At 40.7% G+C, this 15,671-nt stretch overlaps 2 protein-coding genes across 4 annotated transcripts; one reads left to right on the forward strand and one right to left on the reverse strand.

Moving 5' to 3' along the window:
* The first annotated feature begins 855 nt into the window (after window positions 1-855).
* LOC311026570 (uncharacterized protein) lies at window positions 856-2,827 on the forward strand. Of its 2 annotated transcripts, none has more exons than XM_084030210.1 (7): window positions 856-1,004; window positions 1,337-1,409; window positions 1,672-1,836; window positions 2,001-2,062; window positions 2,163-2,255; window positions 2,527-2,616; window positions 2,690-2,827. In XM_084030210.1, exons 1-7 carry the CDS (start codon window positions 1,002-1,004, stop codon window positions 2,738-2,740), a joined length of 537 nt encoding a protein of 178 aa, XP_083886336.1. In that variant the 5' UTR covers window positions 856-1,001; the 3' UTR covers window positions 2,741-2,827. The 2 variants fall into 2 exon arrangements, with proteins under 2 accessions (XP_083886336.1, XP_083886337.1); XM_084030211.1 differs by having other exon boundaries at window positions 2,166-2,255.
* A 1,276-nt stretch (window positions 2,828-4,103) lies between these two features.
* On the reverse strand, window positions 4,104-7,331 carry rd3 (retinal degeneration 3, GUCY2D regulator; the record flags this gene model as incomplete). 2 transcript variants are annotated; one of them, XM_084030209.1, is made up of 3 exons in its annotated part: window positions 7,163-7,331; window positions 5,215-5,557; window positions 4,104-4,461 (listed from the first exon to the last, which is right to left on the reverse strand). In XM_084030209.1, exons 2-3 carry the CDS (start codon window positions 5,502-5,504, stop codon window positions 4,104-4,106), a joined length of 648 nt encoding a protein of 215 aa, XP_083886335.1. In that variant the 5' UTR covers window positions 5,505-5,557; window positions 7,163-7,331. The 2 variants fall into 2 exon arrangements, with proteins under 2 accessions (XP_083886335.1, XP_083886334.1); XM_084030208.1 differs by having other exon boundaries at window positions 5,215-5,526; window positions 7,163-7,330.
* Window positions 7,332-15,671: the final 8,340 nt, after the last annotated feature.

The raw sequence follows: 15,671 nt of genomic DNA on the forward strand, positions 1-15,671 counted from the left end.
TTTCAAATCAGAAGAAAATGGTTTTGATTGAACTATCTCATCAACTAACATATTGGATGGATTGTCAACTTTGGTGATCCACCATTTACCTAAAATGACCCCTATTTCAGTCACAACACTACTAATTTAAGAGAGCTTAATTAAAAAAGGTCTGCTTTTTACTATTATTTATGTGTGTATGTTTAAAACACTGGTATTGGTCGAAATATCGATGTAACTTAGCATTGGCTAGCTAATTTACCTAACATGCTAAACATATTAATGGTGTTAATACTTGAACGTGACATTCTCGAAATTCCGACATCACAAATGTGAAGCAGGATCTTCCGACTAGCACATGAAAGCAGCATTACATGATTAGCCTGCTGATGTTAGCTTTTAGCCCACCCAGCCTATACTAATGAGGATATGTGAAAACACACATTCAAAATGACTAGGAAGTCCTCTTGTTCTCTTGAAATCTTGAACATCATAACTATTGTTAAGGCATTTATTACAGAGCGGTTGTATCAGGCTACATTAATGTTAGCTAGGTGTGACGAAGCCTAGCATAATAAGCTAACAACTGTCACGTTAACGTTAATCCTAAATTATAATGTTAGTCAAAACATTTAAAAAGAAAACATGGCAGGCAAGTTATTCAACATCTTTCTTCGAATATTCCTCAGTAGAAATAAAACATATTTTCTATCTATTAGTTTAGTATCTCACCTGTTTAAACGCGCTCACGCAGTAGAACTTCACACAGCTACGTGTCATTTATCTGCTTCACCGCGGGGGGGCGCTGCAGTGCTCCTAACTACCTGTCGGCCGTTTTCGCTCCCTTGTTTTGAACGTACTTGCAGCGGTGCATCATGGGATACAACATGTCTCCGAAGAGTGCTGGCTAAGGCTAATTTACATGAAAGAATTGCGAATAAATATATATTTTTGTACCCTTTTCAGCTGTTGAAGTTACTGTACATATATATGTGACATATAAGCGGTCAGCTGCCGTCGCCATGGTGAGTACAGAACTGATTTCTACGGCATTTAATAGCTTAAAGCGTATTTTAGCTTTAGCTTAGTAAACGTAACGTTAGCCTTGTTTTAAGCACAAGAGAAATGAAACTAAGGTAAGCGTCGGTATTGTATGAGTCTGAAACCAGAAGTAACTCGACTAAGCCGCGATTGTATGTGTTGGTTTACCTATTTTTGCACGGTTAAGACGGATTTCACTGCGCGTAACTTTTATAAGGTAGCGTTAGCGCTGTCTTCCCGGTGGGCTGATAGGATGTCAATGAAAACATGCCTCTGAAAGAGAATTTGGCATAAATATGTGTGTCTTTGTTCCCAGTCAACGAAAGCGGAGTCCAGCGTGTCTAGCTCCAGCTCCAGGACAGACGAGCGGAAGAGATCGAGGAGCGAAGGCAAGACAGATACATGACACTCACCGTCACAACAAATACTTGACTAGTGTGACTACAGTCGCATCCACTGTGCTACTGTTGGTTTTCCTCACTTCCACTACAGCCCTCAAGTGAAATGTTGTATGCATGTACAGTTAGAACATTTTTATCATTCTCTAACTGTGTATATGTATATGGTGGAACCACGGAAGAATGGCATCCCAGAGAGTAATATCAATTTATTGATATCATCAATGCATCAAGTCTTCTTCTGTTTATTTAGGTCGAGAAAAACCTACGCGTAAACGCAGCCGTAGTAGATCCTCCTCGTCCAGGTCTTCGTCTTCATCATCTTCGTCCTCTTCATCTTCCTCCTCGTCGTCCTCTTCATCTTCCTCGGGTTCATCACACTCGTCCAGCAACAGTCGGAGTAGCTCCAGTAGCAGCGGTAAGTGTATCTTTAAAGGCTGCAGTACATCTGAGAATTGTCTTAATGTCAGATGTTTTTAGGAATGTTGTGCTTTGTTAATCCACACAATATGTCAGTTTTCTTTTGTCATCATAGTGGTACCAATATCCATTGATTGATTCAATGTGTTTTGTTGTTTTTAGACTCCCGCAGTAAATCCAGAAAGCAGTCTAAAAAAAGGAAAAAGGAGAAACAACACAAAAAAGTAATGTGCATTTTATCTAGAGTATTTGTATTTGACAGCACATTTCATTAAAAGAAGTGACTGAACTATTTCATAACAGAACTAATTTTGTTTCCCGTAGCAGAAAGGGAAGAAAGAGAAGCGACACAAACGTAAAAAAGACAAGAAAGCAAAAGGAGGAGAGGAAAATGCAGGACCTGTACAAATCTCCAAGGTAACTTTTGCCTAATCATTTTTTTAATGATACATTTTGCCTGAACGTACTCCAAAACACAACAAACCTTTTTTATTTTTTATTTAATTGAATCGTAAAAGGTGGTGATATTGATATTTTTTTATTTGTGTTTTTGCCATCCCCAACATGTGCTTGTAAGATATGCACATACTTCGTTACGTTTGTAATCACAGGCTATGTCATTTGGTCGTACAACTACATTTTTTTTTGTCTTCTAGCACCGATAAACTCACATTTGTTTTTCTTTTAGTACTTGAAAGACAAGAAGAAGGGCAAGTACAGCATGATTTCAGGGAAGAAAATAAAGATGAAAGTAAAGAAGTCAAAGAAAGACAAACAGGTAAGAAAACTAGTGTATCTTTATAGCTTGCGAATGGATTGTTATTCATTTTTTTCATCGTTTTTTTTTACAGCGGGATAAAAATCGAGCGGAACTTCTTGAGTTCTTGAACTCCACCCTGTGATTCCTTTATGGACTGCGGTAGTGGTGCTCGGATGTTGTCAGCAGAACTCAGGAAACAGCAACAACTCGGCTTTCCAGGAGAACGACGATGAAGAGTTGTCTTCGAGAGAGAGGACGAATACAACTCGCATTGACATTTGGGTAGCACGGAGCCTGAGCGAGTGAAGGAGCTGTGTTCGGACCACTAGCTTCATCCTCACCGCGGCACTTCCCAGGTGGCCGATTCTTCAGCTTAGTCTGATAGCTTTTGTGATATGAGAAGTGTTTTAATGTTGAGCAGTGTCATCCAAATCTGTATCTGTAACCAACTACGTCAGATAAGGCCAGTGACTGCCAGCGATCAGCTTCTCCACTCTGTTTGTGGTTTGAACGTATGGCCACTAAAACTGTCCTCCTCCCATTGAGCATTTTATTCCTGCAACATTGTCAGACTCACAGTGGACCAGAGATAGTGATGGATTCTTTTTTTACATTTCATACATCAGAACCAGGCACCTACACTAAAGTGCAACTTGATGGGCCACCAAGGTCTGGTAAGCTCTTTTTCGCTGCACACCCCCAGATTCTTCATCATTTTCACACTAGTAGACCTCAGACCCAACCACGTTTATCCCAGCCCCGTTAAACAGACTTTGATTTTTAAAATTGATTCTCCTTTAAAGTTTAAAATATTGTTGGACCTGTCATCATTCATGTCAATCGGACTACATGTAGGATTGCCCATAAATTATTTGACTTTTTGTAGATAACTAACCCTTATGTTTCCACAATAAATGTTGGCTTTAAGAGCCACATCGTTATCAGCGTGTACTGGTATTTAAATGTGTAGATTTTGCTTTGTATGAATCCGTTGTCTGTTTATGGTTTCCATATGTCTTATTCATAACATTCATTACCCCCACATTCTCTAATGAATATCGTTTCAACATCAGTCATTTTATTCAATTAAAGTAAGTCAATCCACTTGAAAGCTTTATATGGATGATGGAGTAAACCTGTCGTGTTCTATTGAATTTTGATGTGTAACAGAATAGAAACAGTAATAAACTGCTGGAAAGATTTTACTTCACTCAAAAAGGTTCAAAACATATGGTGATCATTTCTTTGCCTTCAAATCACATGAATATGCTCGGTCAACAGTAAATAACTCGATGCTTAGATGCCTACAAAATATAAGATGCACCACTGAAAGATTGAAACTTTAGTCCAAGTAAATGCTGTCAAGTTACAGGTAAAGAAGGAAGTGGATCAATGCTGATTGGTCTCATACTGAAAATAGTAGCATTGTGGGATTTATCCTGCCTCATCCCAAGGCAGCTGAGGGTCCTGGAGGTCAGCATCTTTCCCCCTGAAGCGTCCCACCATCAGACAACCTTACTGCTGCTGGTGCCTTTGTATCTGAAGTCAGGCATGCTCCACACCCTCTGCGACCTCTCCGTCCCTCGCTCCACATCCTCCGACACTGTTTTCAGGTCACTCAACGCCGCCCTGTCGGCCGCGGCCGAAGTCAGGCTCACCGTGCTCCCGAATGGGTTGATCTTGATGCGGGACCTGAAGTTCACGAGGGACATGCTCATGGCACGTTTGTTGTTCCACTGGTGGGCGAGCCGCTGAGCCTCCTGCTCCTCCTTCAGGTCATCCAGAGCCTCCAGGAGGACGGAGCGGAACAGGCCGGACACCTCGTGCACCTCCGGCTCATTGGCCTGCATCACCTCTCTGAATCTGTGCAATGAGGGTAAAATTAGACTTCACCCACAGCCTTCCTGGCTTTTCTCTGGCCTTTGAGCATAAAAGAACATCAACATAATGGCAAATGTTATAAAATGCATTCCTGATCACAATCATTCGACCCTCACCAACCCCTCAATTACTCCTCCTCCCCATCTTACTAACAAGAGGTGTTGAGGCCTTAACAAACCTTTAATAGAAGGTTAATTGTGAACCTGCTTCCCGTAACTGATGATTGGCTTACTCGACTCCAAACATCACTGACATTAGCAATAAGCTGTAATGTGAAATATTCACCTTTAATCAGTAGGACGTATATTAAAAGGCACAAATCATGATTCAATTGTGAATGAAAATGTCTCGTTGTCAAAATTAAAAATAGGACTGAAACCTGCTGTTAAGCCTTAAATCGATAGATCGTTTAACCTTTAGTAGAGGATTTACTCTGGATAATGATGGAAGGCATTGATGGAGCATGAAAGGTCATTCTTCACCTTGGATACCTTCATCCACGTCTGTTAAAATCTATCTATGATCTATCTACTTTAAAGACACATTGTTAAACATATTCCTTAAGGCTGCACTACTATATATCCACACATAGGACTGATTGTAATAATATTTAATAATTGAAGATGTAAGTCAGGTTTTACAAATGTTTTGCAGCAGCTTAACAAAACTAAATATAACTATATATAATAACATCCTGTAATATTCCTGATATGCTCAGTTTGTGCGTCTCCTTACTTGAGTATGACCAAGCCGCAGCAGGGCGGCGGCACTTTGCAGCAGAGGTCCTCCAGGCCGAGCCTCTCACCGGTGCTGATGCTGTAGGAGGAGCGAGGCGTGTTGGCCAGCCAGCTGTAGTCTACTCCGGTCTTGAGGCGCCGGTACTCGTTCTCCCTCTCTCTCTGCTGCCTCTCAGCCTCCTTCAGCTGCCAGCTGAGCTCCAGCATCAGGGTGTCGGTGACCACGTCGGCCGGGTCCCTCTGGGGGCTCCGGCAGTACGGATCGTTCCAGCTGAACCAGGAGGCCATGGCCTAGTCCTCCTTCAGCCCCCTGATGAGACAAAGACCATCACTGAAACACACTCGAACAATACCAAGCTGTTGAAATGTTACTTCATTCTAAGGCTGCGTGTGAAGAATAAAAGGAGAATACATTGTGAGTTTTGGTGCTTTTATTAGAAGTAATGTGTTGAAGATGAGACATTTTTGAAAGGTTACACAATAAATGACTTCTCTGTACTTTGCACAGCTTGAAATAATACGTATGTGGAGTTGCAGCAATTACATGATATCCTTTTTATTTTGTACACTGCTTTTTTTAACCACATAGGAAAGAGGTAGTGTTTAATTATTTTAGTCATTAATATCTATGTATTTAACGTCGCTCCATCTCCCCCATCCACATGGCTCTTTGGCTCACAGTCAAAACACTGACGAAGCTGTTGAGTCATTCATTCAGAGTCAAGTTTGTCTTTTGTGATAGTAGATAGTCTATTAATCAATTAAGCAACTATTTCTTTATATTATATTTGATTCATCATTTGTAGAATTTTTAAAGCAAAACAATACATTTTTTCCATTATAGATTAATATAAAAATAATTAATTAATAAATTGGCAGATTAATCGATAATGAAAATAATTATGAGCTGCAGCCGTAAACTGAAATATCTTTGGCTTTTCCAACCGGTCCTACAAAACAACAATTTGAAGAATTGAGCATTGAGATTTAGGAAATTGTGATATTTGTTAAATTTTACAGGTGAAATGATAATTAGAAATGGAACTGATGCGAAATTGTAGCCATGTCCATCTCCTCAAAAGTGCTTTATTTCAGCAGCAGTACATTTCTTTTTCATATTGTACATCATCGAGGTAATCTCCTCATTCTGTAATATCTTCTTCTATTAGGTCTCCGTTTAGTTTTGTAACTGTCCTCTGGTAATCTGTGGTTAATCTGTCTGTGCTGAGGTTCTCCACAGCTGCTGTAAATGCTTGATGTGTTCTGCTTTTGGTGCTGCAGGTCTGATTTTACCTCCAGTGTTCGTATGTCAGACCATTGACTGGCCTGTGTTATTATTATACAGAATAAATAAACATGAGTAGGCCTGTGCTAATGCTTATTTTCATTGATGATTAATCAGCGGTTCTTTTCTCCTTTAATCTATAACATCGGAAAACAATGAAAGGAAAATCACAATTTAGGTTCCAGCATGATTAAATGTCCTGTTTCGTTTAACCAACTGTCATGAAAAAAACAACAAATATTCAGTTTACTATAAGCAAGGCCAAGAACATTTCATATTTGAACCCAACGTTGGGTTATATTTGTTTAAAAATGTTTATAATGACTATGAAAATAGTTGCTGATTGATTTCATGACAGTCGACTTATTGTTGCAGCTATAATATTAGAAATCAGCCATTTTCTCTCTCATGTTCTCAAGATTTTTTGTCTTATTTCTAATAATAGAAATGGATCACAGGAGAGAAAATACATTTCTAACTGATTTGAACTTTTTTCCCCTTTTTCTTCCAAAAATATCCCCACTGTTCAGTTTTACTACCAACATGTTGTCATGCTAGGACTGCTGCCTCCTTCAGACACGAATGTGTTGAAACATGACATAACGTGGTCCGATTGTATGCTGTTTACTCCAAGGCAGAACTGAGATTGAGATTTCCTTACCTCTTCTTCTTGTGAAAGTTTTCTTGACTCCACGAGAAACAAAATCACAGAAAAGCAGAATGAGAAGCAGACATCTGACGTGTGGATTAGGAGACAAGACCGGCAAAAGCAGAGAGAGAGAGAGAGAAATGGATTCTCCCTTCCTCTCACAGTCCCACAGCATAATCTCCACCCTCTCTCTCTCTCTCTCTCTCTCTCTCTCTCTCTCTCTCTCGTCTCCCCCCTCCTCCTCCCATGAGCCTCTCTGGCCTGCCTTTACTTGTTGCAGTAGGTTGGGGGCACCATCCCCAGTGGGAGCCATTGGTTCACGGCCCCTGATGAAGTGCTTGTGTAGCTTTTTACGATTCGCCGTTGCCATAGTGATGCTCCTAAGCCTATTTGTCCACAATAAGCTCCATCAGCTGAAAGCGAGCTGGAGAGCGATGAAGAGGCAGATAAAGAGGATGCAGTGGATCGAGCGGCGAGATGGAGAGAGGCAGATGAATTCAAAGGATGTTTGTTTTGAGGACAGGGTTAGTGCAGAGCATGCTCGCCGCGCCGCGGTGGCAGCTCACATAAATGGCGAGGGGGGGGGGGGGGCACATCTGCAAGAGGTCAGCTGGTGTAAATTAACTCCACAAGGAAAATGAGTCCCACCGGTACAGAACAGGCATTCGTGAATTATGGGAGGAAATGTGCTAATTGCAGGAGGATATGCATGTGTGTGTGTGTGTGTGTGTGTGTGTGTGTGTGTGTTGAGAAGCAGAGAGGTAAATGTGCAGCCGTTGTGTAGGTGGACATCGAGGTTTGCTGTCTTATTCGGTGAGTAGGTGTGAGCAGAAACCTCAGATGGTTTTTCTTCTGCATTTATTCACAGTAACCTTGAATTCCCTGTCACACCTCCTCCACCACCACGATGCTGCCGTCCTCCTCCTCCTCCTCCTCCTCCTCCTCCTGCTCAGCGTTACACGGCTAGATGAAATGCTGGGTGAACTATGAACTCTATTAAGTCAGTGTAGAAGCAACAACATCCAGGCAGATTTTCTGAAGCGCTTCAATTCAGCCGCTGTGTTCTTCAGTAAAAGGTGAACACTATTAAAACGGAGCAGTGCTTCAAATAAAATCACGAAAACAAGATACGGTGCTAAAGTATTAAACAAAGACGTGAAATATGTGTATATATGTATATAAATGGAAAATTCTGGGGGGGAAAAAACATAACATAACATTTTCCATCCATTTTCTACTGCTTATCCTGTATTCAGGAGCCAATCCCACCTATCATTGGGCGAAGGCAGGGCACCCTGATCACCAGTACATAACATTAGTGTCAAGTATAAATGTATAAAACTATGTTTTCCATTGGACGTTACGTGTATGTGATATTTTCAAATACAGCTTCCTGGAACACTAATTAATAACGTAATTATTTTATAGGCTACCAGGTTACCTCATAGGGCTGCTGTATGTCATTTTTGATCTTCTGGTAAACGGCTGCCGAGCGAACATTCATTAACCATGAAAATATTAGACTTTATTCAACTTTTATAAATTGTACCTCAGAAAGATGTATCGATCAACAATCTATATCTGAATTATATTGTCCGAGCTCACATGAACCAATAATCTAGGCTGAGTTCGGTTGGGTTTGACCTTTACTACCTCCCTGAGACACACAACAGTACATGAAGTACATTAGAGGTCAGACACGCTCACGAAGAAGAGCAGCACACTGGTCATGGCGTTGTGTTTTTAATCCAATTAATGAATGACCACACAGGGTGAGTCAGGCTGAGGCCTCCGCTATGTGAAGACGGTGTCGACCTCGTCTTGGAGGGGACAGATGGGATGGTAAACTCTCCCTGTAATCCCAGCAGATGACAGTGTTAATCCTCTAAAGTGATTCCCTCCAACAACTCCACGTTCACCTCACTGTCAGCCGACGTCTGATGTTTTTTCTGGGAGGGTTTTTTGAGGTCAGGTTTGTTGTGAACGGTGGAGAGACACCTGCATGACAAGAGGCCGGCGCTTTGCATTATGGGGAGTCACACCAGGTGTCTGTGTTTCTGATCGACTCGCTGTGGATTGCCAGATGGGCGCAGTTTGCTCCATTGGGGGATCATTCAGTGGATGTTCATTTCGTTTTTTCCAGGAAATTCCAATAAAACGGGGGAATTATTGGCAAAGATTTTATACAATATGCATAACTATGTTTTTATTAGTTTATAATCACTTGAAACCTCATCGTCTCATCCACCGTCATGTTTCTACAGACCAGGATGGACAGACTAGTAGTATAAATAAATAAATATGAGTGTTATAAATAAGTATAAATAAATACAGAAAGCATGCAAACCAACCAGAAAGTGCATTTCAAAAGAATAGTTTGATATTGGCAGATGTGTTTTAGTATTAAAAGTGGAATTGGGGGCAACAGTCCTCCAGATGGTGCTAAATTGTCAATTTTGAGTAAAGTGAAATTCAATGTTTATTGTATGGATTAAACAAGGGAGATAAAACATGTTAAATCGTGCGTTTAAGAGGTGGTTGGTCTATTTTGCTTCCTTTGACGGAGCCAGGCTTTTGCAGTATGTATGTTAAGTTTAGCAGCTGGCTGTAGCTTCATACTTATCATAGCCTTTACAACACCACCTATACTGATGTGATAAAAACAACTCCCAACATGCTCTTCAGGCAGATTTATATGGAAGTATATATTGAGAAGGCTAAAAACAAATCCTGATACAACTGATCCATTTCACCCAAATTGTGGATTTGCTATTGCTTTATTATGGTTAATAGTCACAGAAGTGATGATGAGCCTCATTCATAAATGTTTTTTCTGTCTGATGGTTTAAAATGTGCCACTGCCCTAGCTTTTATTTTGAAAGTAGACCAGGGTGACCTTTCACCTCTAGGTCAAATTGAGCAGGTGACACATTCAGGTGATTCGGGCAGACTGCCATAAAGATCTCAGTGATCGGATTCGACGTTTGAAAGCAGCTCTCACACACACCACTAGAGGGCAGCTTCTTACCATCTGAGCTGCAGGGAGGCTTCATACGAACCGTTATGTCTTCATCTCTGCTGTAACATCCCAGCTTGCTGGCATAACAGGCATCACAGGTGGTGAAGAGGAAGAAAGAAAAGGAGCTCCCGAGTGTGACCTTTTTCCTGTTTTGTCTTGTTTTGAGAACTCACAGGCTACTTCACATTCTTCAGATGAAACACCTGAGAAGTGTGTTCAAACAAACACACCTCCTGAACTAATATTAATCCACCTACATGAGCACATTCCTTCGCCGAGCTCCCACAACAATATGGAATAGAGGGAAGGGGGCTCATGAAGACCACCTGGCAGAGAAGGGAGTGAGATAAACGGTGTGAGTGGAGTGAACTTTTAGAGCTGGTTTTGCAGCACATTAAAACAAGACAATCGGGCCTTTAGGCAGTGAAGTGCCGTGGACAGACACAGCTCAATGTGTTTCATTGTCCGGCTGCCTTACAACATAGACATCTCTGTGACTTTGTTGCACTCCACACTGAAGTGAAGTGAGCAACAGTCACATGATGTGCCGAGCACAAAACATACTCAAAACAGTCCGGCGAGGAAGATATTCTCTGTTTATTACATGAAGAGCGAAGAATCTCACGATGAATTATGTGTTTATGTGATAATATTTGAAGAGTACTTCTTGAATCCAGTGGTTATGAGCTGGAGACACTGATAAGATGTGTGAGGAGGGCGATTAGAAGGGAGTTCCTGGAAACAGGGGAAGAAAATAAACAGAAGGATTATGATATTTTAAAAAGCAGCATTGTTTAAAGCTGTTGTGACAGTTCACTCCCTGTAGAGTAACTTAAGTGTTTACACGGTTTATTCTTATTTTGCATCCAGCTGCTTTCCTTATCTCTCTCAATAACTAAGTCACTAGGAATGCCCCCCCCCCTTGCTCGTTATGTAATCTCAAAGCCATGAAGTGACAGACATGTTCTTTAACATCTGACTTTAACTGAAATCGCCTCGCTGCACTCTGCTGTGACTAAGGGGGGGTCAGGGTAGATCACATGAGTGCAGTGAAACAAAAAAAACTCAGATTTGCTGACATCCCCTTTTTCATTGGCATTTGTCCAGCGTCCCGTTTCACCAGAAAAGCCTCTGTGGACTGCGTACTAAGGTCAGTGAATCCTCACCGGGGGCTGAATACCCTCGTCGCTCATAATGGCCTGAAGATTTAACATCTGACAGGTTGAAAGTCATTTATACCATTTAATGCGACTCAGTCACCACCCTTGAGTTGTTTCCCGACCCGAGGTTCCTGCAAAGTCAAAAGAAATTGACATTTAAAGGAATGGATCGACATTTTGGGGAACTGCGCTTGTGGCGCTTTCACAACATATTGAATGGTAGAAATAGGAACGCATGCTACGTTTATGACTCATGAGTTAGTATTGTGAGGGTTGAAAACAGCACGATATCTGTAGATGACATGAAGCATCCATGTTTGTTTTTTCAGGCTCCTCCATATTATAACGAGTCAAGTTGGATCCAGAAAGTGTGAGATTCGCAAACACATGCATTAAAGTTGCTGGCAGGCGGATTTTGTTATCTTTACACAAAAGGCTGTTTCCCCACATTTCCAGGAAGCTAACCTGTAGTAGTTTCTTTACAAGAAACCGAGAAAGTAACTGATTGCAGCGTAACAAGCATGTCATCCTCTTAAAATTGACATATATGTGTTAAATTCCCCGTCTTTTAGTTGTGATTTGGTCTCTGAGGGAACTGCAGAGCTGGTTGATACTCCTGTTGGTTTGTTAATATGAGAGACACTGTTGTGTGCCTATCGTAATACTTAGTTAGTGCATCCTGAATTGAATCATGACATCTGATATATACTGATTTAATTGTCTAACCACGAACTGTTACATCTTCCCCCTCCTGGCTACATCCATCTGTGTTCTTCCTCTTCTTCTTTCCTACACACATGATCTGTCTAACCCAAAACATGACAGACACATTTCACATGATATATATTTGTATTTATTCTTAAGTTTGAATCAGAGCCACACGAAGAAACACCATCTTCAGAAAACAGATGAACAAGAAGAGCCAAGATCTGCTTCGTAAAAACATCACACTCATCCTAGATTCCCCCTGCAGTGAAGATCAGCATGCCAGCTTTCAGTCAGACACCCCAAGGCCCAACTCTCTGCCTGTTACATGGCCATATTGCAAGGCCAGATGGCTGGAAATGTAATGAAATGAATGAATAAAGCCTCTTTGCGAACTAGAGTTCAATGGCCACTTTAAGGTGGTTAAGGTGGTTTGTATGCCCCAGTGCCCTCTGCAAGCCGTGCCATCGGGGGTAATAACTCCTGGTAGGGTCAAGGGTCGTGGTCAAAGGGGAGGGGCCAGATCACTGACCCTATAAGAGTTGTTGCACCTCGTCTGGAAAAGGAAAACTGTCTTTCTTGGACGATTCAGAAAGGCATTATGGAATTATTGACATGACTGATTTAGTCCGATTGAAAGTCTGTGTCTTAGATAACACTGACTCATCTGCAGCGGGAGTCGATGTTTGCTGCAGTTTGTCTCCAGTTTATCCTCCCAACGCTGAGACAACATAACCTCCGCCTCATGCACTCAGCCCAGAGCGCCCAACGTCCTGAAGAAAACACACGCTTTTAAAATCTTTTACACAAAAGATTTAAAAAAAATAGCATCTGTTGTGACTTTGCAAGAAAAGAAACTATCAATGTTTGCAAAACATTAGGCGATATAATATAATCATTGTGGTTATCCTTTTTTTCAAGAATATTTGGGAAATTGAGCTCGAAAAACGCATATTTTTACAGTGAGCTGTTCAGTAATGTATCGCACCAGTCTGCTCCATCACACATTTTGTGTGAGCTGTGGAGGGTATAGGTGTGTGCACTTTCCCACTGGTGGACTCTGTGCCTTTAACCCAGTGCATGCTGGGACAGCAGCTGCAGGCATCAAAACAGTGCATGAGTCTACCGAGTGCAAAATGTGGAAATGAACCTCCAGGCCTGAAGTACACAAGCCTGTACAAACATGTTTTCCATATTCTCTGCATCGCTATATTGAAATATAAGGTGCATAGCGACACATTAACCAGTTGGAAACCCGTAAAAGTGTATTTTTCCCGTAGACGTATGATGCATTCAGATCCTATCACTTTTTTCACGTTATGTTGGAGCCTTATGCTAAAATTCTCATCAATCTAGTCAATACTCTCATGACAAAGCACAAAAAGGATGTACAATATTATCTGTATTACATTATTATTTGAATAATTGTTATTTTTTTGTTAAATTAATTGTTTTACAAAGCATTGTGTTGTTGTTTTTTTAATTAATTAGCACTGAACCAGATTCATCTGCTATTGTGTGTTATTTTATGAGTAAGGAGTAAATAAAGGAGCTTTTCTTCACACTCTGGAGTTTCTTTACAACCTTGCATTTTGGGTTTTCTTGACTTAATTCTCTTGAGCTTTTCCTTACAAACGTCTGTTACGTTTTTAGGGTCAAGGCCAAAGGGGATTCATCATCACAAGAACACACGTACAAACTGTTCTGTGGTTTAAGACCACACCAAGAATCTGAAGTGGACTTTGTGAACTTGGTTTGTGCTTTGACGTCACTTGACTTGTCAGCAGTGAGATCTTATATATAGACAGATGTGGCCCAATCAACTGAATTTACAACATAACATAAAACATAAGCACATAAAACACAACAACAAAGAGTGTTAATTGGTCTGAATGCACTGTAAATGTGAGGAAATCTAGATTGACATTACTTTTCATGAAAAAGTCACCTGAAATAAAAAATACAAAATATCCTGACATTCACTGACTATTAATCTACTAACTAGAAGATGTTGACACTACCAAACACAAACGGCTCTTCCACCTTATTTTGCATGTTCAAAATAAATATTTGTAGATTTAAAGTCTAAGTAGAGGGCTTATCGATAAACCAGGTCAGACCAACACAACAACTTAATATCGCAGAAGAGACCAAGAAAACATTAGTTCAACTCATCAGGGGACAAACTTTCTGTTTGCATTCAAATTTTCCAAATTCATTGTGTAAATATTTGGAGTCCTGCGTCGTTTAGGTCCATGTTGACTTGCTAGCGGTCTTTTTCTAATGCTACCATTAACCAACATTAACCACATTTGATTTGCATAATGGCCGAAATTACAGTAAAAATAAAAATGTATTTCTCGACCTCAAGAAAACAGCGATTGAATCTCGCCTTAAGGTCCATTAGTAGACACTCTGGAGCTTTCAGTCGTGTCACAGGGTCTTCATCAGCAGATTCTTGATCTTGGAACAAGACTGAAAGTGGTTTTGAGCAGAGAGCGGTCCCCATTGTTTCCAATGTAAACACAGCAGCAGCCGTGACGGACTAGAACAACATCAGCTTCAATGGTTGATTATTCCATCTGAGACAATAAACAATGTTTATGATATTCAACAAAGCTTGCTAATCAAATTGCTAAACATTTCTTTTACATCAAGCCACAACTTGTTTTTGTAGCTGCACAATGAGATGACAACAGGTAGCCTGTGATGTAGACCCCATGGGACTTTTATTTTGGAGAGAATATTTACCTTGGACGACGGTTGGAGACAAATGTTCTTTTGATCCCGTTGTACTTGGAAATACATTTCATTTAAAAATCCAATTTTGCAAGTCAAGAAAGTCACACTGATTTTTAGGGCTGTGTAGCCTTTGTTATGTATTTTTACAGATTTATGATGATTATGATGTTTTAGAAAAAATTTGACTCTCTTGATGTGCAAAATTATTTTGTAAATTGACAAACATCACATGTGTAATCCATGGCACAATTCAACACATTATTTTTCTCATACAATTCGCTACTGTACATATTTGTTTTTCCAGTGTCATGGCGGTCCACCAGAAGGGGCGGGACTTCACCTCTCTATGGTAACATGCTGATGTTCAGCAGGTCTGCCATGTTCACTGTTTTAGTTCTAGCGTGTTAGCATTTAAACGTTTGCTTATTAGCGCTCAATACAATGTACGATCGTTGGGTGATGGGAATTCGCTTTGCAGGTATTTGGTCATAAGCCGAAGTACTGGACAAATTCTTATTTTGACCCAATGAGGCGCTAGATGAAAGAATAAAGGATTGTCAAAAATAATAACAATAGCATAGCAAACAGACCATTCGTAGAGACATTTAATGAAAAACTAGGAACGTCATGTGTTGGCGGTGCTAGAGGTGAGAGGCTCACCAAGGTCACAAGGTCATTCTCTTGGGAGAATTCATGGCAATCCATTGAGGAGTTCTTGAGATTTAAGAATGTATAAAATGTGTGTGTGTGTGTGTGTGTGTGTGTGTGTGTGTGTGTGTGTGTGTGTGTGTGTGTGTGTGTGTGTGTGTGTGTGTGTGTGTGTGTGTGTGTGTGTGAGTCAGAACACACACCAGCCACAGCCAGTTCTGAGCTGGAGAAGGGAGCTTCTTATCAG

This window comes from Eutrigla gurnardus (assembly GCF_963514095.1).
Source record: "Eutrigla gurnardus genome assembly, chromosome: 16".
Taxonomy (NCBI): domain Eukaryota; kingdom Metazoa; phylum Chordata; class Actinopteri; order Perciformes; family Triglidae; genus Eutrigla; species Eutrigla gurnardus.